This window comes from Danio rerio, chromosome 25 (genome assembly GCF_049306965.1).
Source record: "Danio rerio strain Tuebingen ecotype United States chromosome 25, GRCz12tu, whole genome shotgun sequence".
Taxonomy (NCBI): Eukaryota; Metazoa; Chordata; class Actinopteri; order Cypriniformes; family Danionidae; genus Danio; species Danio rerio.
Window position 1 is genome coordinate 1,732,501 of NC_133200.1, and position 27,812 is coordinate 1,760,312.

Here is a 27,812-nt window from a genome sequence, read left to right on the forward strand (position 1 = left end):
GATAGATAGATAGATAGATAGATGGGTGGATAGATAGATAGATAGATAGATAGATAGATAGATAGATAGATAGATAGATAGATAGATAGATAGATAGATAGATAGATAGATAGATAGATAGATAGATAGATAGATAGAAAGACGAAGAGGCAGAAACAGTTTCTATTATACTAATGTTTATTCATTTGTATTAATAAACTCTTTGTTATTAAAATATTTTAAAGTTTTATTCAAATAAATTAATAAATTAGCTACTAATTGTTACATTTCCATATACACAGGTGTATTTAAGTGTTAACAATATATTTTTACACCTATTTGTTTACACTTGGACGGGTACCTCAGCACACTCTTGCGGCTCCCTGGACATCCACGGGACCCACTATAAAAACACTGATTATTATCATTATCTAACGTTATTTGTAATCACTATTAAACAAATCACCCCTTCTACTCTTATCGTGCTTACTTTTATTTCGAAATCAGCAGGATGTCGAATGTCGCACTTCCTGTTTTTGCTGACTTCATTTCCAGGCGTCGATACTGGCAGAGGTGAAAGACACAAACACAGAGAGAGAGCTTCGATCTGAGCTGAAATTCGCGTTTACTTCACCGAAAATCAGCTTTTTCTTAGTCAATACGATCGTCGGACACCATCGCGGAGGGATTCAGATTTAAAAACCCGAAACACAAAGTAAACAAAGCTCACCTTTAACGCCACTCACAAGAAGTGAAACAGAATTCCGACTGGAACTCGCTTAATTCCGTCAGCATCTGCATATGTATTAAACATCACTACACACCGCGTAACATTATTAATCAAGAATGTTAATATTTTAAGATAATTATATATATATTATATTGTATAATAGTAGCCGTTTGTATTAAAAGTTACACGATCGAAACTATAACAAAAGCTCCATCTTAGTACCGTCAGATCTTAATAATACTTGTTTTTAATTGATTATAATGGCCGTGGGTAGTTTAGAAACTCTACACAAGCCTCGTCTATGAGCGGTGGAGCTCCGGCAGGTGTTTTTAATGGGAGGCCGGTTGATCTGCTCTGAGATCAGTGGGCGAATCTTGCACCGATGGCGGAGGTACCGGTACCGGCTCTGGCCCGGTTGGAGTCCCTGGCCCGGTATGTGCACAAAGCGGCCGGTGAAGGCAGAGTCCTGACCCTGGCCGCCCTGCTCCTGAACCACTCCACCGTGCAGACTCGGTATCTTCTGGAGTTCGTGACCCAGCTGGCTGGACAGAGATCCACACCGCTTATCATCGCCGCCCGGAACGGACACGACAAGGTGGTGCGGCTGCTGCTGGATCACTATAAGGTGGACACGGAACAAACCGGGACTGTCAGATTTGACGGGTGAGCACTAAAGTGTGTGTCTGTTAAGTGTGTTACAGTAACTTACTACACATTACGTTATAAGTTAGCCTATAAAAGTGTATATTGTTGATTGAATATTACTGTTAGGCTCCTTATGTGTTAGATTAAATTGTTATATTAATTTAGGAAGCTTACCTGTAACGTTTTATTATCCCAAAGCTTCATTTACAAAAGTTAAAACTAAATAAAAGTGTACAACATATTTGTGTTACAGTTTGACTTCTGAGGTGTTTTGTGTTTGTTTTGTTTATTAACGGTCAAAGATGCAAAAAAAGAGCGGGAGTTCGCGGAGTGAGGGCGGTTGCCAGGTCCAAGGAAAATTTTCAGTCTCACGACAATTAAAATCTCAGCCAAATGTTTATTTTCTATAATATTTTTAAATACACATATTTGTAGATACAAGGTCAATGTGTAAATTACTGAGTAAGGTTGTCACGATACTTGAATTCGATAACAATTGGTAGGTCCAGACAGAATCTGCGGACATTTTTTGCTACTTCTGTGGAAAATTTAGTAAAAAATCAGTTATTTTGGGATTATCTTAACTAAAAACTTAGTACATGAAATGAAAAAAAATACATTTAACTTTTATTTAATGTTTAAAATGCAAATCAAATTAGATCCACTAGATAAAGCTATCATATAATAAATCTACTAAAAGACAGAAAATTACTTAAACTGTGTTGTAAAAAAAATCAAATGAACACTTTCATATATGTTGATATTATTACCGAAATTAATTTAAAAACAGAATAAATATAAATTAACACACATTTACACAAATAAATAAATAGACTCAATGATGGGATAAAGTTTGTGTTTTGTGTGTTACAATACTACAAATTACATTATAAGTTAGCCTATAAGAGTGTCTATTTGTTGATTGAATGTTACTGTTTCTCATATGTTAGATTAAATTATTATATTAATTTAGGAAGCTTACCTGTAACGTTTTCTTATCCCAAAGCTTCATTTACAAAAAAAATTAGAAACTAAATAAAAATGTACAATATAATTGTGTTACAATTTGACTTCTGATGTGTTTTGTGTTCTTTTTCGGAAAGGAAAAAGAGCGGGAGTTCGCGGAGTAAGGGGGTTGCCAGGTCCAAGGAAAATTCTCAGCCTAATGACAACTCAAATCTCAGCCAAATGAAATTAAAAGTAGCCCATATTTATATTATAAATCGTCTACTTTTTGCTATATTATGTAGTTTCGTAATACTACATTAATCATGATGCTGTACAAAAAATTCTACCAATCAGAAAGTCACAGCTAGCAAAGCGGACTAAAGAAAAAGAAAGGGAAAATACTTAAGAAGACAACTCTGCTGAGAAGTTGGGCAGCAATAATGCCCTTTATGGGCAATGGAGACCAACAGACTGCCAAATGCTACAAATATCCAGTCAAAATCATGGAAGAGTTTTGTAGTAGTTTTAATTAGTTGTCCATTTAAATTTGAAAAAATTACAGTAGATGACATCTTAACATTATTCATTAATTATTTATAAAGTTGATTATTTTAAAAAGTGTGTGTGACCGATATAAAATTAAATAGATAGAAATCTTGTTTTTGTATTAATATTTTTGACGCTGTTACTGATTTATTTTTCACCTCTGCAGGTATATTATCGATGGTGCCACGGCTCTTTGGTGTGCAGCTGGCGCTGGTCATTTCGAGGTGGTGCGTTTGCTGGTTTCCCACAATGCCAATGTGAACCACACCACCCTCACCAACTCCACTCCGCTCAGAGCCGCGTGCTTTGACGGCCGTCTGGACATCGTGCGCTACCTAGTGGAGCACAAGGCCGACATCAGCATCGCCAACAAATACGGAAACACTTGCTTGATGATCGCCGCCTACAAAGGGCACACTGACGTTGTTTACTTCCTTCTGGAGCGAAGAGCTGATCCCAACTCCACAGCTCACTGCGGAGCCACCGCGCTACATTTCGCCGCCGAAGCCGGACATTTGGAGATTGTGAAGGAGTTAGTACGATGCCAAGCGGCGATGGTGGTGAATGGACATGGCATGACGCCATTAAAAGTGGCCGCCGAGAGTTGCAAGGCTGACGTTGTAGAGCTGCTGTTATCCCATCCAGACTGTGACGTACAAAGTCGCATTGAAGCATTGGAACTACTTGGAGCGTCTTTCGCTAATGATCGAGAAAATTACGACATTCTTAAAACCTACCACTACTTGTATTTAGCAATGCTGGAACGGTTTCAGGATCCAGAGAGAGTTATCGCTAAAGAGCTGCCGTCTCCAGTTGAAGCCTACGGCGGAAGATCCGAATGTCGGAATTTACAACAACTGGAGGCCATTCGACACGATCGGGACGCACTTCACATGGAAGGACTAATGATTCGCGAACGAATTCTGGGTGCGGATAATATTGATGTGTCACATCCCATAATATACAGAGGCGCAGTTTATGCTGACAACATGGAGTTTGAGCAGTGCATCAAACTTTGGCTGCACGCCTTGCAACTACGCCAACAAGGAAACCGCAACACGCATAAGGATCTCTTACGATTTGCGCAAGTGTTCTCGCAGATGGTTCACTTAAAAGAGCCGGTCATTGCGTCAGACGTTGAACATGTTTTACGCGCCAGCGTACTAGAAATCCGACGTAGCATGGCGCGTCTACAAACCACCACAGAAGTGGAATTACCGGCAGCCACCGATAATTACGAATCCAACGTGTTCACATTTCTCTATTTAGTTTGCATTTCTACGAAAACGCAATGTGGCGAAGAGCAGCGAGAGCGCATAAACAAGCACATCTACGATTTAATACGCCTAGATCCTCGCTCCAGAGAGGGATCATCACTTTTGCACCTAGCGGCTAGCTCTAGTACACCTGTCGACGACTTCCATACTAACGATGTTTGCAGTTTTCCTAATGCGCAAGTGACTAAGCTGCTCATAGACTGCGGCGCTCAAGTGAACGCAGTCGACCATGAAGGAAACAGTCCACTACACCTCATAGTACAGTACAACCGCCCCATCAGCGACTTTTTAACCCTCCACGCCATCATTATTAGCCTCGTGGAGGCTGGCGCCCACACCGACATGACCAACAAGCAGAAGAAGACGCCTCTGGATAAGAGCACAACAGGCGTTTCTGAAATCCTCCTGAAAACGCAGATGAAGATGAGTCTGAAGTGCTTGGCGGCGCGCGCCGTGCAGCAACATCAAATCCTGTATCGAGACCAGATTCCCAAAAGCCTGGAGGAGTTCGTTGAATTTCATTGAACTGTGTTTTCCGCTCAGATCTGGCTTTTGGGGTTTGTTTTAACTTGGTGCTGAGGACTTTCATTTTGACCTTGTTTACGTAAATAATGTTCCGACTGCTGCATTTTTAGCGACTAGAGTTTCTAGTTTCATCCTCATAGTTTTTTTTTCGTTTTTAACAAATCTAAGAGGACGTCGATGCTGATGGACTCTTATTTCTTGTTTTGGCGAACAGCATTTTATTGTTTAGTTCTGGCGATTTGAGCAGCGTTTTTATTTTTAAACGAGCTGCTCTTTTGTCAGTTTTTTCGTTTCTTAACATATTTTATAAAAGGTTTATTTAAAACAGAGTCTATTTTATGAGGAATCAGTGGGCGAGTGTTGATGTCCTAAAGCTGAACTCCGTGCCAGATTTCTTTTATTTGAATATTAAAATGTGCCTGTACCCAGAGGTTGGACGTTTATAATTATTATTATTGATGTTTTTATTAACATGACGCCACTGTAAAGCCAATTAGAGAGTCTGTGATTCAGACTCGATCATGTGCTGGAGCTCTATTGGAGTCACGGGGCCTTACTGTTCTGGATGGTGCTGTTGTGTGTGTGTGTGTGTGTGAGTGAGAGAGCAGCATGTCTTCCTGCTTTTGGCTCCGTTTGTGTGTGTGTTTGAGTGCATGTCTGAGTACAATTGGCCAAATTTGAATGTGGAGTTTTTTAAACGATGTATATTTGCACCATTATTAATTCCTAAATTACTGGAGGTTACTGTGTGTGTTTTTATTTCTGAACCAAATCAAACAAGATTAAAAACATTGATCCGTGATTCTGTGTGCTTCTGTTTCTGTAGACGTTGAATTAAAATGTGTAATAATGTTTATTAACACTGCAATAGGCTGGCTCAGAGGTTAGCACTGTCGCCTTACAGCAAGAAGGTTGCTGGTTTGAGTCTCGGCTGGGTCAGTTGGCGCTTCTGTGTGGAGTTTGCAGGGTGCTCCGGTTTCCCCCACAGTCCAAACACATGCGCTATAGGGGAGTTGAATAAGCTAAATTGGCCATTGTGTATGAGTGTGAATGTGAGAGTTTATGGGTGTTTCCCAGTACTGGGTTGCAGCTTGAAGGGCAATACTTATGCTGGATTAGTTCATTCCACTGTGGCGACCCCTCATAAATAAAAGGACTAAGCTGAAAAGAAAATGAATGAGGGCATTTTTAAGCTGCTGATTGGTTGAGGACGTTGCTATGCTATTGCTGGGGCAGCTTTTGCTGCTTTCTCATTGGTTATTTGCTCATTCACTTGTTTTTGTAATTAAAATGTGTAATATTTACATAAGTAAACAAATAATGTCCATAAAACATTCTGTCCTGGATTAAAAACAACAAAGACTTCATCTTTTAAGGTGATTTTAATTTATTCAGTGGTTCAAACACACATTGAGCATTTGTTTGTCATCTTTACATGCGATAAACTGCAGATATAAATAATGACCATTTGAGCGAGTGACTGCAAAATTCACGTCATCCTGTTTGTATTGCGAAAGCTTGTAAAGCCATGTCATAAAATACAGTTCTGTCAGAGTGACGGCGTTAAAAACAGCATCTCGACATACAATTATTGCTGGAATATGTGTATAGTGTGCAAAGTGTGCGATTTTATTTATTTATTTTTATTTTGTTGCATGACAAACCCACTGTTATTTCTCCAAATGTGCAAATTCCGTTTAACGACTCACAGTTTGACCAAATATCTTGACCATCTGCAATATAATGATAACATTAAGCAGTAAACTAGGGTTTCATTCTGATCGCAGCCACTTTTTTTAAAGACACTGATATAAAAAATTGGTTTAAGGGTAGTTGAGATGTCAAGAATAATTTCGTGAATTTTTGCCTATTGCTAATTATCTTATTGTGACGATATAAATGGAGATTAGACGGAATATTGTACTTTTATATTAATTTTTATTTCTTAATGATGTGAACTGCATAAAAAAACAAACATCTAAAACCTAAAAAAAAAAAAGCAAATTAAAATGAAACGTGATTTTTTTTTTTTCGGACAAAATATGTTTTTTTGCAAACAAATGTGTTTTCAGGAAGTTAAGATTTATTAAAAGCAATTTTAATAAAGTTTAATGAAAAGTTTAATAAAAATTACCAAAATAATACACACACACACACACAAAAACTAATATTGCTACTATACTAGTATTACTATTATAACTTTACTATTATTCGCTATCCTGAGCTGCGTTTCCAAAACAACAACATAACTTGCGGCTGAACTATCATAGTACGTCCGATGCATCGTTTGGGAAAAGAACAATGTAATGACGAGTCTTCCCCAAAAACAGTTTCTTTGTCGCAGATCGATACTTCTTTAGACTACTTCTTTAGAGAAAACCAAATAAATTTTGTGCAAACTATATTGTTTTCCTTGCGCACGCATAAAAAATAAAATCTATATTAGTTTTGTTAAAAAGAATGTTTCCTTTACAAATAATATTGCGAGTATTCTCAATAATAGCTTTTATCATGAGCCACGGCTGCGACCAGAATGGCATAAATGTTTTCAAAGTGCACTACAAAGGGAACACGACTGTCAATATGAAGATCGCTCAAACTGAACGGTTTAAATACCTTGAAAGCAAATTACACCTAAGAGAGATGAGCTTAATGCTTTGAGTTAATTCCTAGTTTGAATATTGGACCGTTTGAAAGGAATAGGGCGTACGGGGATAACTGGGAATAGAACACAACCAGGAACTATGCTTAACTACAGCTCTAGAGGTGTAGTTGCAAGCGAACAAGTTTGCGAATGTTTGTTGGAACGATGGATTTGGGACATGCCAAATCAACGAACTATGTTTGAAATGATGAAACTCGCGACCTTAGTTGGCTAACATTTTCAGAAACGCACCCCTGAATGGACACCAATAGATGGCGGTTTTAATGGTTGATATATGGTTTTGGTTTGGTCAGGTTTTGTATTTAACTGAAATGATAGCAATATGTATATATATATTGTTTTTAATTACACTTCATTAAATGACTCAAACCTGTTTTTAAAAGTTAGCATTCTTTGACTAACTTTAAAAAAATGTAATTTACAATATTATTACTTCAACTAGACGGCACGGTAGTGTGTGGCGCTGTTGTTGCCTCACAGCAAGAAGGTTGCTGTTTTAAGTCCCGGCTGGGTCAGTTGACGTTTCTGTGTGGAGTTTGCATGTTCTCCCTGTGTTGGCGGGGGTTTTCTCCGGGTGCTCCGGTTTCCCCCACAGTCCAAACACATGCGCTATAGGGGAATTGATTAAACTAAATTGGCCGTAGTGTGTATGTAAATTAATGTGTATGTGTGTTTCCTAGTGATGGGTTGCAGCTGGAAGAGCATCCGCTGTGTAAAACATATGCTGGAATAGTTGACGGTTCATTCCATGAGTAATAAAGGGACTAAGCCGAAAAGAAAATGAATGAATGACTTCAACTACCCTTAAACCTTTAAATAAATTCCTAACAAAATTAATAAAACACAGAAACAGACATAGAATAAAATCTTCTGCAACAAAACTCGTTCTGTAATATAAACTTATGACCAGATACAATAAAAAAGCACATTTTATATACACAAAACAGTCATGAGCAATAAAATGCATTAAGGTGCACGATATTAATCATTTTACGGTTAAATATTTCACCATTGTTTGACATTATATTGCTGAACTTTTTTTTTTTTTTGGTATTTACAAATTTCAAGTTCAAAATTCTTTACAATGTGCAAGTGCATCAGCTCGAGTTCATGCTGAGGGTCTACAATCTGAGGTTTGTTTCATGATACACATTTATTATTTATTATTTTTAATATTGGTAACTATTAATCAGCACCAAAACCTCACTATGGTTCAAAACTGAAGCCTATTCATCTGTATTTTTCGTTTACTAGTTAACATTATCAATCTTTTTGCTTATATTCAAATTCTGCTTTATTTCCTCGCTTTTAATTGGCCACGCATCAAGCGAGCTGATTGGTTGTGCATCAGACTTGTGGGAGAGCTGCAGAGCAGCTGGTTGGCTGACACACTCCCGCATCTGGAGAGTCCCTGAGTGATTGGCTGAGGCGGTTGCCATGTTGTTACCGATCCTCTGCTGTTTTCTCATTGGCTTCCTGCTCGTCTCTCTTTCTCTTTTGCCTGTGGAAGAAGCCGAGCTGTGGATGAGGGAAAACGGTGAGTTTTTTGACCGTAAAATGTATATTTGTTTGTAAAATTGTTAAACATCATAGGGCTGGACGATATTGCAAAAATCCCATCATTCGATATCAATAATTATTGAATATTTTTAACAATCCATTTAGGAAAACTAGGATGTGTTATTTAACCACCTTATTTAAATTAACCAACATTACTAAGGTAAATAGTTTTAATATGAACTTTGCTAGTGTAACCCCGCTGGTCTTTCTCCGATGTTCTGCATATTTTAGTTCCAATCCCAATTAGACACACCTGAACCAGCTAATCAAGCTCTTACTAGGTAAACAAGAAACTTTCAGGGAGTTGTGTTGGAGGATGTTGGAGCTAAACTATGCAGGACACCGGCCCTCCAGGACTGAGTTTGGACACCCCTGGTATAGACCTTTAAACTGCTGTACACTTGTAAAAACAGTAACTTTAGGTGATAAAGGAGAAACTGATGCTAGACTACCCTTCAAAAAAAAAATTAGAAAATAAGACGTTGGTTGTTAGCTCAAACTACTTATTCAAAATTATTTGAAACAGCATTTTTTTCAGGGGCAACTTAATTGTTTTATGTTCAATCCACTTTAATTTGTAAAAGCTACTAAGTTAACGTAATTCCTCCACATTGCCCCAACATAAATAAATTGTGTGGAAGCCAGCACTTTTACAGTGGAGTTGATATGAAGCTGAATCTATGCTAGTTGAAGTATAAACAGGGGGAAATAAGTATTGAACATGTCTGCATTTTTCGCAGAAAACATATTTCTTAGGGTGCTATTAACATGAAATTTTCCCCTGATGTTGATAACGACCAAAGAGATCCATATATGCAAAGAAAACAAATCTAATTAGTTTACAAATGAAGTTCTGTGTGATAAAAGGAAATGACGCAGAGAAAAAGTACTGAACACGTGAAGAAAGGGAGGTGTACTCCAGCAGTGAAAGCCCAGACAGCAGCTGAAATCTCTCAGTAGTTCTTCAGAAACCCTCTGCCCTTTCTCAGTGTAAATGAATATCAGCTGCTTCAGTCCAACATCTACAACAGAAGGAGTAAGTGTGTAGGTTTGCTCTTGATATTTGTGGGGATGGCCTGGACGGGTGAATCCCCCTCCCCTCCGGCCATTTACGATTAGCTGTTTATTCTGCAGTTAGTCTTCTGGGCATAATCTTCACAGACTATATCAGTTTGCTATAGCGTTAGACTGAGTTAAAGTGGGGGAAAACACTAGCAATAGCCGCATTGTCAGACATCCCAAGTCTCCCGGAAATGCATAGAGTCTCCCAGATGCCAGCAAACGAATGATAATCTCCCGGAAATCGCGCGTCTCCCGCCCGTTCTTAAATATGTGCACACCACTCTCCATGGCATCCCTCCCAGCTCTTCAGGTACATCGGGCGCAACTCAAACCCTCCGCTCTTCAGGTACGTCATGCGCTACTCACTCCCCACCGCTCTTTAGGTAGATCGCACGTACACGCCCCCACTGCTCTTCAGATACGTTGCGCACCATCAGCAACCCCTCTCCCCACCCCGCCCCATCCCCCAAATTAGTAGTTGGTGGATATGGGGACGCGTCTCCTTCGTCCATGCTAAATCTACGCCCCTGAGCAGGAGGATGAAGATGTAACCAGGGTGGACATTTCAGCAAGACAATGATTCAAAACACAGCCGAGGAGACTCTCAGATGCTTACAGAGAAAGAAAACTGAGCTGTAGAATGGCCCAGCCAATCACCTGATCCGAATCCAATAGAGAATACAGAATAAAGCTCAGATTTGATAGACGAGACCCACAGAACCATCAAGATTTATACACTCTGTTGAAGTCTGAGCAATGCATGAGGCTTCATCCTCCATATGAGAGGCGTCTTTAAGCTGCAATCAGCAAAAAAAGCCTTTTATATAAAGTATTAAACACGTTTCAGTAGTTCAGCACTTTCTCCTTCTGTCATTTCATTCTTCTAACACACAACTAATGTTTCAGATTTGTTTTTTTTATGTTTGTATTGTTTGGGTTTTTACCAAAATCTGCTTCCACTCCATGTCAGCAGCTCCTTTAGAAACGTTAGTCCCAGAAGAAAACATGACACCGTGTTCAATACTTATTTTCCCCGCTGTAAGTTGCTATAAGTGTGGTAATCAGTGAATAAAGACCTTCCAGAGGGCCAGCACCAGCAGGGCCAGAAGCTGCAGTCCTCCAAGAGTGCTGCCGATGATCACCCAGACGGGGATCCGGTAATCTTCCTCCTTTCTAATCTCCAGGATAATCTGCAGAATCACACAGCGCTCAAGTCAAACCCATGGAGGATTCAGCAGCTTTCACACAGTTAAGGGTTCGTTCACACAGAATGTGTTTTTCTACCCCAATGCACTACATTTCTATTGTTTTTTAATGTAAATGCGCTTGACCGATGGTGTTTTGACGGTCAAGTCTTTTACATGTGAGCGTCGTGTTTTTTGGGCACCCACTGTACTTATGCACTTACACACTGAACAGCATGGTATATGAATGTAGTGTCGTCCCAATTGGAACACTAACGTTAACAATCGTAGGAGAATTTTGCTTTCACAACCCAGAAATAAATAAAGTCATTCAACATCAGTGCCTGATAGCTCCACCCTTTCATTGATAGCCCTCCCCCCTTAAGCAATAGCCCCACCCCTTCTGCTACATGAGCAAAGCTGCGGCCGTTGAGCGTGTCCAACATCTCACACTTATTTTTAATGATTGAATGAGCGCATCATCAAGGTATTTAATGTGCACTTGTTCCTTTTAGAATAAAATAAATAGTTCAGTGTGAATGTGTATCCCTACCAGTCCTACACCACCCAACCTGCTCCGAGCTGGGATCGAACAGACGACCTTCCGCATGGGAGTTGGTTGCTCTAACATGGAGGCTAAAGACCATAGTCTCTAGTGTCTGTCACTAGAGCACCTTTAGACGCCAGAGGAGTGAGGTTTACCTGAACAGCACTTACTAGCTGGCCTCCATTACACTCAACCCTAAACCTCACTCCTAACCGGGTCACGGCACCAATGTATCCCCTGCCGGTCTTACACCACCCAACCCGCTCCGAGCTAGTATCGAACCGGCGACCTTCCGCATGCGAGTGCCTCCTTGGTAGAGCAACCGACTCCCATGCGGAAGGTTGCCGGTTCGATACCAGCTCGGAGTGGGTTGGGTGGCGTAGGACCGGCGGGGTTACAAATGCACAACTTGCACTATTTAATCTACAAATTAGCGTGGAATAGTGCATAAGTATAAGATTTGGGAAGCACCCACTGTGTCAAGTTGAACGATCTTCAACTTTCACAAGCATCGCAGCTCATCACTGTCAGTGGACCAATTAGAAGAGCTCGGAGGCGGGGCCGCTGTTACAAGCTTCTGTTTATGGTATGAAGTTGCCATGATAACTGATTTATAGCGGTATATATCATGGCGGAGGAGGCATTCATTGTGTCTGTGTCCAGATATCCTGAGTTATGATGTGTCTCTATGTGCTTATCATAACATATTGTTTCCCTATTTCTACTAATGGGTTTGTTATTGTCGTTATTACATCACATTTATAATATCGCGTCATGAGGACCTTGCACTTTTTTAAAACCCATTTCTGAGCGCAACATCTCGCATTTTTAGAAGCAAAGATGCATTCAGTGTGAATGAGCCCTAATACGAGTGCAGTATAGTACTAGTGCAGTGACTTTACCAATCGATTCAAAAATAAGCTGTCCAAATACAGCAGAGCTCTTTTAATTTACTGTTAAAGTCTGCGTGAAATCTAAATTTACAACATTTAATAACGTTTTGAGATCAAATGATTGAGTGTACACACATAATTCAACTAACAGAACCATTTAAATAGCAAGTATCTGTAATGCTATCCTCCATATAGGAAAATTCAAAGCACAATCATAATGAAACATTCATATTTAAATTAGCATAATTGACATATAAAAGATGTTAATGGTAAATGGGTCCCCAATCTCAGAATATATATATAAATATTAAAGTCATCACATCTAAATCTTGTGCTTTGTCAACATGTTGCATTATTATGCTGCATTATGAATAAATAATTGAACATCAAAGGCTAAAAAGGAGTTCTAAATAACAAACTTTTAACTAATATGAAGTAAAAAATATTAATAACAATGAGCCAGAAGGGGGCAGCATTTCACTTAAAATATTTTTGTTTATAATATGTTCATTTTTCCAGAAAAAGCTGTAAATATGAGCAGCTGTGCAGAACAAAATGGACTAAAAATTCATGCAAATGTGACAGACAGTAAACAACACAAATTTCTTTCTCATTAAAACCCTATATATTATTTATAGATGTGTCTGTTGTTATAGAGTACTCACGTGTCTCATGGGCCGTTCCTCATGGAGAAACATTGGGTTTGAAGGGCTCAATTCAACTGTGGCCGTCATTACCAGATCCAAACGCTTAAACTTCACCTGAGAAAATATGGATATTTTTTTCATCTTCATTTGATTTTAAAGAAAAAGCATTTAAGCACATGAAAAGTAAACTACACTTATATTATGGGGCTGTTGATTCTGATTTGATAGTTGATTCTGTTGATAGTGCCGGCAGGTTTTAATACAAACTTATAATTAAAATGTAGGAATTACAAACTGTAAACTCAGAGTATTGAGGAGTAAACTCAGAAAGAAAAAAGGAAAAAAATAACTAAATTTAAACGTAAAAATACTCAATAAAAAAACGTACAAATTACGAGATGTAAACTCAATAAAAAAATACAAATTACGAGATGTAAACTCAAATAAAAACATACAAATTACGAGATGTAAACTCAAATAAAAAACATACAAATTACGAGATGTAAACTCAATTAAAAAACATACAAATTACGAGATGTAAACTCAATTAAAAAACTTACAAATTACGAGATGTAAACTCAATAAAAAAAATACAAATTACGAAATGTAAACTCAATAAAAAAAATACAAATTACGAGATGTAAACTCAATAAAAAAAATACAAAGTACGAGATGTAAACTCAATAAAAAAACATACAAATTACGAGATGTAAACTCAATAAAAAAACATACAAATTACGAGATGTAAACTCAATTAAAAAACATACAAATTACGAGATGTAAACTCAATTAAAAAACATACAAATTACGAGATGTAAACTCAATTAAAAAACGTACAAATTACGAGATGTAAACTCAATAAAAAAATACAAATTACAAGATGTAAACTCAATAAAAAATACAAATTACGAAATGTAAACTCAATAAAAAAAAATACAAATTACAAGATGTAAACTCAATTAAAAAACTTACAAATTACGAGATGTAAACTCAATTAAAAAAATACAAAGTACGAGATGTAAACTCAATAAAAAACATACAAATTACGGGATGTAAACTCAATTAAAAAAATACAAATTACGAGATGTAAACTCAATAAAAAAATACAAATTACGAGATGTAAACTCAATTAAAAAACATACAAATTACGAGATGTAAACTCAATTAAAAAACATACAAATTACGAGATGTAAACTCAATTAAAAAACATACAAATTACGAGATGTAAACTCAATTAAAAAACGTACAAATTACGAGATGTAAACTCAATAAAAAAATACAAATTACAAGATGTAAACTCAATAAAAAATACAAATTACGAGATGTAAACTCAATTAAAAAAAATACAAATTACGAGATGTAAACTCAATTAAAAAACTTACAAATTACGAGATGTAAACTCAATTAAAAAACATACAAATTACGAGATGTAAACTCAATAAAAAAATACAAATTACGAGATGTAAACTCAATAAAAAATACAAATTACGAAATGTAAACTCAATAAAAAAAAAATACAAATTACAAGACGTAAACTCAATTAAAAAACTTACAAATTACGAGATGTAAACTCAATTAAAAAACATACAAATTACGAGATGTATACTCAATTAAAAAAATACAAAGTACGAGATGTAAACTCAATAAAAAACGTACAAAGTACGAGATGTAAACTCAATAAAAAAATACAAATTACAAGATGTAAACTCAATAAAAAAATACAAATTACGAGATGTAAACTCAATTAAAAAAACGTACAAATTACGAGATGTAAACTCAAAAAACATACAAATTACGAGATGTAAACTCAATTAAAAAACTTACAAATTACGAAATGTAAACTCAATAAAAAAAATACAAATTACAAGATGTAAACTCAAAAAAAATACAAAGTACGAGATTTAAACTCAATAAAAAAACGTACAAATTACGAGATGTAAACTCAATTAAAAAACATACAAATTACGAGCTGTAATCTCAATTAATAAAACATTACGAGATAATTCATAAAGTCAATAATTATGAAAAAATGAAAAAATTTCAAAGACAAAGACAAAATTGTCTGACGTAAAAAAAGTCATAATTGTCAGACAAACTCATTTTTGTCAGTTATTCGTTACTTATTTCTAACATACTCACGGCTAATAAAGTGTGAAGATTGAGCCATCCTGTGACGGTGATGCTAACGTCTGCTTGTGGAGACAGGTTGAATCGGCACTGTGCTAATAATGCGTCACTGGTGGAGGCGTTCTGTCAACAGAAACAACACAATATGGAGGACATTAAATGCTTTTGATCACGTAGCACTTGGAAAGTGAATGTGCCAGAGAGGAAGCTGTGAATGAATCATTTCCAATTTGGAGCACATATAGACTGCATATGAATAATTATGCTATCTGTAGCCAACAGCGAGTGATAAAGCAGCTTGAGTAGTTTGATTAATTAGCACTGTTAGTTTTGCATTTTGCTGCTTTGTGAATGCAATGTAACAATAGCAATATGCAAACTTAAATTATCCAAAAAAAAAAAAGTAAGAATTGCGAGACGTAAATGCAGAAGTAAAAAAAAAAAATGTAGGAATTGTGAAACCTGAACTCAGATTTTAAAAAAACGTAGGAATTGTGAAACCTGAACTCAGATTTAAAAAAAACGTAGGAATTGCAAGGGGGGAACTAAAATATTTTAAAAAGAATATATGAAATACCAAAAAAAAAAAAAACAACATAACAATAGTGACATGTAAATTCGGAATATTAAAAAATGTAACAATTGCAAGACATAAACTCAGAATATAAAAAAACGTAAGAGTTGCAAAATGTAAACTTTGAATAAAAAAAAACGTAAGAATTGCAACACAAAATAGCAATATGTAAATTCAGAATATTAAATAAAACATAATTGTGAGACGTAGTGACATAGTGACATGCAAATTCAGAATATTAAAAATCATAAGAATTTTGAGACGCAAACTCAGGATATTAAAAACGTAAGAATTGCGAGATGTATAATCAGAATTTTAAAAAACAACAATAGTGACATGCAAGTTCAGAATATTAAAATAACAATAATTGTGAGAAGTAAACTCAGTATATTAAAACGTAAGAGTTGCAAGACGTAAACTCAGAATTTAAAAATACATAACAATAGTAACATGCAAATTTAGAATATAAAAAAAACCTAATAACTGCGAGACGTAAACTCAGTATATTAAAAAAGTAAGAAATGTGAGACAAACTCAGATAAAAACAAAACGTAAGAATTGCAAGACGTAAACTCAGGATTTAAAAAAAACTACAATAGTGACATGCAAATTCAGTATATAAAAAAATTTAAGAATTGTTAGATGTAAACTCAGGATTTAAAAACATAACAATAGTGACATGCAAATTAAGAATATAAAAAACGTAAGAATTTTGAGACGTAAACTCAGAATTTAAAAAAACATAAGAATTGCAGGGCGTAAACTCAGAATTTAAAAAAACATAAGAATAGTGACATGCAAATTCAAAATATAAAACGTAATAATTGCGAGATGTAAACTCAGAATAGTAAAAAAGTACGAATTGTGAGACGTAAACTCAGATAAAAAAAAAACATAAGATTTGCGAGACTTAAACTCAGAATTTAAAAAACATAACAGTAGTGACATGCAAATTCAGGATATAAAAAAACGTAATAATTGTGAGACGTAAACTCAGAATATTAAAAAAAGTACGAATTGTGAGACAAACTCAGTTTTAAAAAACGTAAGAATTGCAAGACGTAAATTCAGAATTTAAAAAACATAACAATAGTGACATGCAAATTCAGAATATAAAAATACATAATAATTGCGAGACGTAAACTCAGAATATAGAAAACATAACAATAGCAATAAGCAAACTCAGAATTTAAAAAAGACGTAATAATTGCGGAAAGTAATCTTAGAGTTTAAGAATAATCTTCGTAATCTTACACTTGCAAGTTGTAAACCAAAATTTTAAAACATAAATTTGCAATAGCCTGACATTTGACATAAAATTGCAACTACATTTTTTTCGTGGCAGAAACAGGCATATATAAAATATACATATATCAGTGTATTGAAATCTTTCGAAGAAGTTCAGAAAAAGTGAGATGTACCATGTGTGCATTGAGGGAAAGATCTTCTTCCTGTGAGGAGGAGCCGGCGGTGATGACACGTGGAAAACTGCAGAGCGATCCCGGCATCTGAGATGAACACACACACACACACACACACACACACACACAGATGAGGATTTACACAAGAACAGCGCTTACTAAAACACAACAACTGATCCAACTCAAACACACATTAGCAAACAACACACTCTGGAAGCAGTTAAAGCGTTTGTTTACGGCAGTGATTCAGTTCAGATCAACGACTGCTTTCAAAACAAGCCAACAATGATTCTGAGCACGCTTAAACGAAGACACATTTATTTAAATGAAGACACATTTATAATCAACATGAGACGTGAGGATTTGCCTTTAAAAAAACATAGAAGTCAACTCGCTCATAACAAAAACAAACATCTGCCAAATTTCATTTGAATTAATTTATTCAGCATTTATTTTCCTTTAATTGTGATGCATTAAAATGTAAAGTGAGATGTTCAGCATAATAACACATCCTTAACTCAGCAGGGTGTGTCATGTTTTTGGGTCCCCTTAAAACATTTTAGTTGTGTTACGTGAAAATTTTCAAGTGTTGTGACCAATTTGCTGCACAGTTCTTGCCGCGTGTTCCTTCATGTTATATATATATATAAAATTTATCTCTAAAGTAGTACTAGTTTCTTGGAGATGTTTGTACTTAAAAACAATTAATAACACTTAATTACTTAATAAAATATGATATTTGAAGCGTTTTCATGCTGTAAACAAAACAAACATCTTCAACAAATAAAGTATTAATTAATTAATTTATTTATTTATTTATTTATTTGGGGTAAGATGTTTTCTTTTTATTAATTTTTTTTACATTTAAATATTTTATTTTTATTGTTGATTTATTTTATTTTGTCTCAAGTAGCATTATATGGGACATACTTGTGCTTATAAAACATTAAAAATAATGAGTGATATCATTTTAAGTATGTTCTGCAAGGTGAAGTAGTTTAGCCGGCAGCTAGCTCTCTGCAACTCACATAGTCGCCCACTGAAGCTAAGCAGGGCTGTGCCCTGTCAGTACCTGGATGGGAGACCACATGAGAAAGCTAGGTTGCTGCTGGAAGTGGTGTTAGTGAGGCCAGCAGGGGGCGCCCAACCTGTGGTCTGTGTGGGTCCTAATGCCCCAGTATAGTGAAGGGGACTCTATACTGCTCAGTGAGTGCCGTCTTTTGGATGAGATCTTAAAATGAGGTCCCGACTCTCTGTGGTCATTAACAGTCTATCATGGCCTCCTAACCCTCCCCATATCACAATTGGCTTTGTCTCTGTCTCCTCTCCACCAATCAGCTGGTGTGTGGTGTGCGGTCTGGCGCAAAATGGCTCGAGGTTGATGCTGCACACTGGTGGTGGATGAGGAGATTCCCCCCAATGTGTAAAGCGCTTTGAGTGTCCAGAAAAGCGCTATAAATATGTAAGGAATTATTATTTAACAGTATCTTGGGCATATATGTGCTTCAAAACAATTCAAATAGCAAGAAATAAAATCTTTTTTCTACAATGTGAAGTATGTTAGGGATGAAATTAATTGGTGGAACATTATATACATTTCATATACATTTTTGTCTTTGAAGAAAAAGTATCGTGGACTATTTGTATTTAATAAAATCTTTCTAACATGCAATGGAAGCCATTCATGGTACTGTAAACTGAAATAAAGGCACTCAAAACGCACCTGCTGGATATACAGGTCTGAGAGGTGCAAAAGAGTGTTTGCTTTTCTGGTCACGGCGAAGACGTTTAATGTGAAGAGAAGCTCAGAGACGGGGAACAGGCCAAGATTCTGGATCTGCAAAACAAATCGCTCTGAATAGGTTTTGTCCAAAGCAAACAATGATTTAGTTCAGATGCACAGCAAATGAAGAATGATTCACTGTTCGCTCTGAAGAATGCCTTCTAAAGCAGCTTTCTTATGGTAAATGAGGAGCTCACCTGATAAGAGAGGTTAAACGGAGGTCCAGACCCGACAGAGACGCTGTGAGCCTGTTCAGGTTTGATCTCAAAGCGGGACGGACTGGAGTCTCTGCAAGAAAAACACTGCTTACACTCCCAGAGTCAATCAGTCAGTGTCAAACATCCGTTTATTTCTGCTGGACTCTCTTATAAAGCTGTGAAGGGTCATATTTATGACAGAAAATCTTATTTTTGTGTGAATATATTGACCACATGCTACATGAAAATTTACTATAGTAAATGATAGTAGATACTATAGTACTTTATAAAGTGCATTATACTGTATGTATTATAGCATTTACAACTATGAATGCTGCAGCATTAACTGTAGTGCACTGATACACTATAAATACTGAGGCATACTTTAGTTTTTACTACAGTATGATATACACTATCGCTCCTATAGAGTAAAGCTACAGTATTCCGTCATTTGTTTATATTACTGTAGCTGTTGTGTTCCCATAGCAACTATAGAGTTACCCAACAGATCAAATACTATACTGCCGCTTATTTTCAGTTCACTGTGGGAATCTTTCTACTGCGTTACCTTGTGAAGAGAATATCAGCCTCATATCTCAGATTATGATGAATGTTATTGATGTTATCCTCTGGAAACATCTCTTCACCTTCACTGCAGCGAAATAAATAAAGTCAGTCCATTCATCTGTCTGTCCAGCCATCTATTCATCCATTTATCTATCCATCCATCTATTTGTCTATTAATCCATCCATCACTCTGTCCATCCATCCATCAATCCATTTGTCGTTCGTCCATCCATTTGTCAGTCCATCCATCCATCCATCCATCCATCCATTTGTCTATCCATCCACCCATCCATCCATCCATTTGTCTTTCCATCCATCCATCACTCTGTCCATCCATCCATTTGTCTGTCAGTCCATCCATCACTTTGTGCATGCATCCATCTGTCCATACATCCATCTATTTGTCTACCCATCCATCCATCCATCCATCCATCCATCCATCCATTTATCCATTTGTCTGTTCGTCCATCCATCACTTTGTGCATCCATCCATCCATTTGTCTACCCATCCATCCATCAATCCATCCATCCATTTGTCTACCCATCCATCCATTAATTCATCCATCCATCCATCCATCCATCCATTTGTCTACCCATCCATCAATCCATCCATCCATTTGTCTACCCATCCATCCATCCATTTGTCTACCCATCCATCAATCCATCCATCCATTTGTCTATCCATCCATCCACCAATCCATCCATCCATCCATCCATCCATTTGTCTACCCATCCATCCATCCATCCACCAATCCATCCATCCATCCATCCATTTGTCTACCCATCCATCAATCCATCCATCCATTTGTCTACCCATCCATCTATCCATCCATCCATCCATCCATTTGTCTACCCATCCATCCATCCATCCATCCATCCATCCATTTGTCTACCCATCCATCAATCCATCCATCCATCCATCCATCCATTTGTCTATCCATCCATCCACCAATCCATCCATCCATTCATCCATCCATCCATTTGTCTACCCATCCATCCATCCACTAATCCATCCATCCATCCATTTGTCTGTCCGTCCATCCATCAATCCATCCATCCATCCATCCATCCATTTGTCTACCCATCCATCCATCCATCCACCAATCCATCCATCCATCCATTTGTCTACCCATCCATCAATCCATCCATCCATTTGTCTACCCATCCATCTATCCATCCATCCATCCATCCATTTGTCTACCCATCCATCCATCCATCCATCCATCCATCCATCCATCCATCCATTTGTCTACCCATCCATCAATCCATCCATCCATCCATCCATCCATCCATCCATCCATCCATCCATCCATTTGTCTATCCATCCATCCACCAATCCATCCATCCATTCATCCATCCATCCATTTGTCTACCCATCCATCCATCCACTAATCCATCCATCCATCCATTTGTCTGTCCGTCCATCCATCAATCCATCCATCCATCCATCCATCCATCCATTTGTCTACCCATCCATCCATCAATCAATCTATCCATCCATCCATTTGTCTGTCTGTCCGTCCATCCATCAATCCATCCATCCATCCATCCATCCATCCATCCATCCATCCATCCATCCATCCATCCATCCATCAAAAGAATGTGAAAGTGACTTTACCTGGAGACCCTCAGTGAGATGTTGACGTAGTTTAAGAAGACAGATCTGCTGAACTCAAACTCCAGGCGAAAATAGACCTGAATAAACACACACACACACACACACGCACACACACACACACACACACACACACACACACACACACACACACACACACACACACACACACACACACACACACCAATGAATCACCACAGAGAAGCCAATCTAAACACAACAATCTACAAAAGCACATTCTGTCCATCTACTCTGCAGTCGTTTACAGCTTCTGCATTTCTCATCGTCGTGTAATTGGCGATGCGATGATTAATGGAAGTGCTGCTAAGTACCGAATTTCCAAAGGGGCTCAAGAAAAACAAGAGGAATACAAGAAGAAGAAAAATGAGAGTTTGGTGTGACGCCAGCTTAGGAAACCACACCGAATAACCAAACAATCACACAAGGACATCTAAAAACTCTCTGAGGAACATCCCACTGAGAGAAAGACAAGAAGCTACGCAGAAAATGAGCACAGAAATGATTGTTTATCAGTCCTGTTCTGACAAGTATGAACAAATATCCACAAGTGAGGAGAATTATGGGGTATGACATGATGAGTTTTCCGTTCTGCGGCTTCTGTCGATGTCAGGAGGATTACGAAGACGTCTTTTACAACTCCAGGCTTCTGTTTTGTCCCAATTAACTCCAATGATTTCTGAACAATGTGATGTTTGTTTACACAAGCAATCGAGAGGCACCATTATTCTGACCACAAAATAAAACAAATGTCTGAATCTCTAATATCTATAGTGTGTGTGTGTTTCAGCTCCAAATACTTCACAGATAATGTTTATAACTCCCTGAAAATGACCCTTTAGGCTTTGATCCTGATGTGTGTTTTGGTGACTGTCGCTTTAAATGCAAATGAGATAGTGCTCTTTTTAGAAGAGGGCGGGGCTACAAATGCGTGTGTCAGCATAGTGGCAGATTCAAACCTCTTAATGGACAGATGGCTGCTTCTCACTCAGGGTTGTTTATGCTAATGAGGGAGAGATGGTCACTAGTGGGCGGAGCTTTCTCCCTCTGATGACATGTACAAATGGAGAATGTCAATCAAAGTGTTTCTGTTTTTATCAAGTCTGACTATGAATAACAGAATTAAACAATGTTTACCATTAGAGGCTGGATATATTCACACACTGCTGACACACAACTGTGTTTAAACGCCTTATAAAAGTGACTTTTGTATAATAGGCGCCCTTAAAAAGGTCTACTTTTCTAGATATTACCTGAGAGCTGAGTAAATTGATTGGTTTGGACAATATTTGATAACTATTTGAAAATCTGGAAATCTGAGGATTTAAAAAAATATAAATACTGAAAAAACATTATTTAAATGTAAAAAATAAAGTGAAAATAAAGTTTAATAACAAACAACAGAGATAAATACAAAACATGTGTTCGTTAAAATCAAAATATGCCTAATATTTGCACATATATTTACGCGTTTTAAAAGCAAGTATATAAATCGCTGGGCTTTATGTCAATTTGATGCACTATAACTGCTGATCGGTGGGTTGGTAAGCAAGCATTGCATTGTGGGTAATGTAGTTTCTCAGCACACATTCTGCTAGTTAAAACAGTTGATTTAAAAAGTGATGTGAGTAGATGGTTCAACGAGGTAGTACACAATCAACTACATCAGGGATTCTCAACCACTAGTGTGCCTCGGCGATCCTGCTTAAAATGAACTGAAATGTTATACTATAAATATTTTTTAAGTATCTAACGCGCTTTTACCAATCTTTACTTAGCTTTAAAAACTAACAAAACAAAATGTATGGTTTTTAATAGAAATTTACCACGTGTTAAGGTTCCTCCAAAAATTTCCTCATTGGACGGTACTGAGATTGATTTTGTTGATTGCTATAAATATCTTGGTATCTGGTTAGATGGGAAACTGGCGTTTGAAACTCACATAAATGAACTGCTCAAAAAGGTTAAAGCCTGCTTTGGTTTTTTTTACAGGAACAAATCTTCCTTTACTTACTCTTCAAAGCAGCATTTCGTCAAATTAACAGTATTACCAATTCTGGATTATGGGGATTTGATTCACAGATCAGCTTCAAAAACTCTTCTTCACAAACTGGATGTTATTTATCATGCAGCATTTCGTTTTGTTACTGGTGCACCATTTAATACTCATCACTGTCAACTGTACTCTTTATTGAATTGGCCTTCTCTTCAATCACGTTGACAAATTCATTGGTTTCTGTTCATTTAAAAAACTCCTATTAGAAAAAGTCCACTATATTCACAGTCACTTCTTAAAATTCAGGAAACATGTAGAAATCTGCGATCTAGTAATTTCATTAACCTTTGCATACCCAAAGTTCGCACTTCATTAGGTCGATACTCTTTTCAGTTTTCTGCTGCTGATGCTTGCAATCATCTGCAGCAGACCTTAAAGCTCAGCACTTTCATTCCGCTGTCATCTTTAAAAAATTCAATCCAGTCAATAGTTCAAGATCGCTGTGCTTGTTTTTAGTTTTTTTGTTGTTTTTATATGTTATTATCTGCATTTGTGAAATTGTCATTGTATTGTGTCCCTACTGCTTTGTACTGCATCTGCTTTTCATGTTGCCTCTTGGCCAGGTCGTCATTGTAAATGAGAACTGGTTCTCAATTGACTTACCTGGTTAAATAAAGGCAGGGCTCGAAATTGCGACCATTTTGGTCGCATATGCGCCCGAAATTTTATCTATGCGACCTTGAAATATATTTGGGAGCATTTCTGCGAGTGTTTAAAATTGTAATGTGCGACCAGTTTTTACTGCAAAATGTTCAGCACATACGCGGATTCGGGAGACATTCACGCAGAATGCATCTCTAAGCTCTTTGTCTGCACTTGAAAAGCGTAACACAGCGCTCAGGAATGGTTTAAAACAGTTGTCATGTCAACTTGCTGCAGTAAACAAATCCAAGTCCGTAATGCTTGCCCCGCCTTCACGCTCTTCTTATTGGCCCACCACTCCTCTAGCACTGAACGCGAATGATTGGTTAATATCAGCTGTCAATCACTCAGCGCCTTCTGGCTACGGATGACAGAGAGCTACTACCGCGAAACATTGTAAAGCGCTGAAGATGAGAATGAAGATAACATAACACTTGACAGATTTTGTTTTAGAAACCATGGCATCTGCAATTACAAATAATGACACATCTTACTTGTTATACCGTTAACACGTTAATTCAAACAGTGCGTGCAGGGCCGGTGAGCGCTCCGTGTATGCTTTGGTCAGTCAGTTCTGTTATAAAAATCTATTTTCTTGTGATAACGGGATTTTGTTGAGACATATTTTCTTCACGCTTGCATATAACGTTATATATTAATTTTTTTTGCTTGTTAGATTGATTAGTGTTGATTTCAAATACAATCAATATGTTTGTATAAAACTTGTAGTAACGGTGCTCATAATTGGTGGGTGCGACTAAATTTTGGCTGATGCGCCTAAATTTTTAAAGTTAGGAGCACCGGTGCTACCAAGCAAAAAGGTTAATTTCGAGCCCTGAAAGGTTATTATTATATTTGATTGCATTATTAAATATGTCATGTTTAAATGATAGTAGTTATGGCATTCCCGTTTTCTGTGACTGAACAGGCTAATTCAGACTACTTCAGGATTAATTACAGATGACTGTGGCTTAAATCACCAACTGCTGCGTGTCAACTAGGACTTCGTTCTCAGGTGTATAACAAAACAGTCACGCAAATGTAAAGGTAACGATGATAATAACCAGCTCGAGTTTTTTTTTTGTAAAATTATGTAGAAAAATGAGGAAATAACAGAAGGCAAAAGAAATGTTTTGCTAATAAATAAAGCTTTAAAATAAGCATTTTCGCTAGACAATCAGTTTGGGCCTTCAAAAAATTTTCTTTTCGAAGTGAAAAAGGTTGAAAACCCCTGAACTACATGACAATATCTAAAAATAATGTCATATGCTCACCTGAGCGCTGGCCCTCATGAATGGTGCGCTGACGTTGCAGGTTCGGTAGAGACTTGTATCGTCAGAGTTCGGGCACTCGATCGCAATGTCTGAAGGTGCCTGAAAATTTAATTGAACTCATTTTAAATTAAAATGGAAATAGAGACTTCAATATATATATATTTGGGTAACATTTTTCTCCATCTCCGAGCTACAGTTTATATAACACTTGTAATGCAATGCAATTTTTTTATACTATATTTTTATTTCTCTTTTTAAGGAAAAAAAACAAGGAAAAAATACAAATAATAGATTTAAAAAATAAATAATACAATAAAACACCTGAACTTAAATGAACAGTTGACTGGTCACATATTTCCTTACAGGTCACATGAACAAATACAGATAGAAGTTAGATTACACTGTGTAAAGGCATAAGTACAATCCATTTCTCCTAATATTGCAAATATTTGTCCATTTGTAGTTTTAAAGAAAAAGTCATCCTCTCCACATTCTGAACATTAGACATGATATCCAACCATTCAGATTTTGTAGGGGGTTCCAGTTGTAGCCACTTTCGGGTCACAGTTTTCCTACTGGTTGCTAGGAGCATTTTTAATAAATACTTGTCTTTTACCGTTAAGTTGGCTGCAATATTTCCCAGATAAATTGTTGTAAAGAAAATCCACATCATCACCAAAAATATATTGTATTGCTTGCATTACGTCCTGCCAGTTTGACTGAATGGATGGGCGAATCCAAAATATGTGAAAGTGGTTTGCCAAGTCTTCTCCACATTTCCTCCAGCACTGTCCCCTGTCCTTCTCCTGTGTTTGCATGCATGTAAATTTGGGGGTTATAAAGTATCTGGTAAGATTCCTCCAGCAAAAATCTCTCCACATACCAGAGCTGGAAGAGGTGGCCTGTACTGAGCAGATATTCAACCATGTAATGCAATTTTATTTATTAGATTGTTTTGAGAGATTTTCACACTAGTGTAAAATTATGAATCTCAAGACATGTTGATATGAGTTTTGTGTAATAAGTAAATGCATTTGGATTTTTTGTTTTAGTTTTTTTGTTTGTTTAGAGGGAGACAAAATCACTTTTATTTATTTATTTATTTATTTATTTATTTATTTATTTATTTATTTATTTATTTATTTATTTATTTGTTTTTGCCCAAATTTGTTTTTCTATTATTATTATTCACCTATATTTGATTATAAATCTATTATTTTTCAACTATTTTATTAATTCAATTCAATTCATGTTTATTTCTATAGCACTTTTACAATGTAGATTGTGTCAAAGCAGCTTAACATAGAAGTTCTAGTAAATTGAACAGTTTTCAGAGCTGGAATTAAGCTAAAACAAAATGTAAGTACATCCATCCATTCATCCATCCATTTAATGAAGTATTTTACAGAACATATATGAATGCACTATATTAAAAACATGTATTAATTTCCTTTATTTTTTAATTAAGTACATTTTGGGGATCAAAACTGGTTAAAATAGCATTCTTTCTCTAACAATAGATTAAAAATATAATTATTTTGGCTGGTCATGATTTTTTTTTAACTGTTTTTGCTTATTTTTTTATTTAATAAATCATTTTATTATAAATAATTTTTAATAATTTCTGAGTGGCATTTATCAGACTCCTCTGAGCTTGAAATGCTGCCTGTGAAGTCAGTGAGGACGTTTTTGAAGCAGATCCACACACTGACTCACACTTTCCTTCACTCCTGCCCTCTTTATCTCAAGCTCTTCATTCTCATGTTCTCATTCCTGCTTTCAACCTCTAAACCCTCATAAATCCAGCTGAAGCTCTGGAGAGTTGACACACTCTTTTCCTCTCCATATGCACCAGACATCTTCTTACTAACACTTGTGCGATTCTTAGTATTCTTCTTCTGAGTGGGGTTGACGGACCACTTGTAGTAGACACTATTTTCCTCTCCATATGCACCAGACACTTTCTTATCAGGCTTTAAATAATCTAGCTCTTGTTTGTCTAACCAACCTTCTGTCTTGCTACAATTTAATATGCTCTTTAAGATCTCAAAACTCATAACAAATGCAACTAATGGAGGCCAAGTGTTTTTATATATGGCTCCTAAACTCTGGAATAGCCTTCCTGATAATGTTCGAAGCAAAATAATTCTAATAATAATATTAATAATAATCATAATAATAGGTAGAGAAAATAAACAAAAAACTAAATAATATAAAATAAATTAATTAATAATATAAAAATTAATAATATAAAACTTAAATAATAATAATAATAATAAAATCATAATAAATAAAAATAGAGAATTTTTTAAATTAAATAATAATGAATA

The 27,812-nt window shown here is 36.5% G+C and overlaps 3 protein-coding genes across 35 annotated transcripts in view; 1 reads left to right on the top strand and 2 right to left on the bottom strand.

The window, feature by feature from the left end:
- The window catches only part of cln6b (CLN6 transmembrane ER protein b), a 12,754-nt gene extending 11,085 nt beyond the window's left edge, over positions 1-1,669 (bottom strand). For 4 of the 32 annotated variants that reach the window (XM_073942634.1, XM_073942655.1, XM_073942644.1 and 1 more), the window contains exons 1-2: positions 470-544; positions 341-382 (exon numbers count right to left, since the gene is read on the bottom strand). The gene's annotated coding sequence lies outside the window, so the exon portion shown is untranslated. The other 28 variants (XM_073942649.1, XM_073942632.1, XM_073942648.1 and 25 more) reach the window with 24 other exon arrangements.
- fem1b (fem-1 homolog b) lies at positions 521-5,452 on the top strand. Its single transcript, XM_690410.10, has 2 exons — positions 521-1,372; positions 3,015-5,452. The coding sequence occupies exons 1-2, from the start codon at positions 1,092-1,094 to the stop codon at positions 4,648-4,650; spliced, it is 1,917 nt and encodes a 638-aa protein (XP_695502.5). The 5' UTR covers positions 521-1,091; the 3' UTR covers positions 4,651-5,452.
- A 568-nt stretch (positions 5,453-6,020) lies between these two features.
- The window catches only part of itga11b (integrin, alpha 11b), an 85,185-nt gene continuing 63,393 nt past the window's right edge, over positions 6,021-27,812 (bottom strand). For both annotated transcript variants that reach the window (XM_073942507.1, XM_690467.10), the window contains exons 21-30: positions 25,483-25,581; positions 21,496-21,572; positions 19,879-19,962; positions 19,311-19,401; positions 19,054-19,167; positions 17,331-17,417; positions 15,348-15,458; positions 13,227-13,322; positions 11,014-11,127; positions 6,021-8,833 (exon numbers count right to left, since the gene is read on the bottom strand). In XM_073942507.1, coding sequence (XP_073798608.1) covers positions 8,759-8,833; positions 11,014-11,127; positions 13,227-13,322; positions 15,348-15,458; positions 17,331-17,417; positions 19,054-19,167; positions 19,311-19,401; positions 19,879-19,962; positions 21,496-21,572; positions 25,483-25,581 — 948 coding nt within the window. In that variant the 3' untranslated portion in view covers positions 6,021-8,758. The remainder of the gene's footprint in view (positions 8,834-11,013; positions 11,128-13,226; positions 13,323-15,347; positions 15,459-17,330; positions 17,418-19,053; positions 19,168-19,310; positions 19,402-19,878; positions 19,963-21,495; positions 21,573-25,482; positions 25,582-27,812) is intronic.

Coding starts and splice junctions, on each gene's coding strand:
- fem1b (XM_690410.10), top strand. CDS start 1,092: ATGGCGGAGGTACCGGTACCGGCTCTGGCCCGGTTGGAGTCCCTGGCC. Junction 1,373..3,014: donor GGGACTGTCAGATTTGACGG/GTGAGCACTAAA, acceptor TCACCTCTGCAG/GTATATTATCGATGGTGCCA.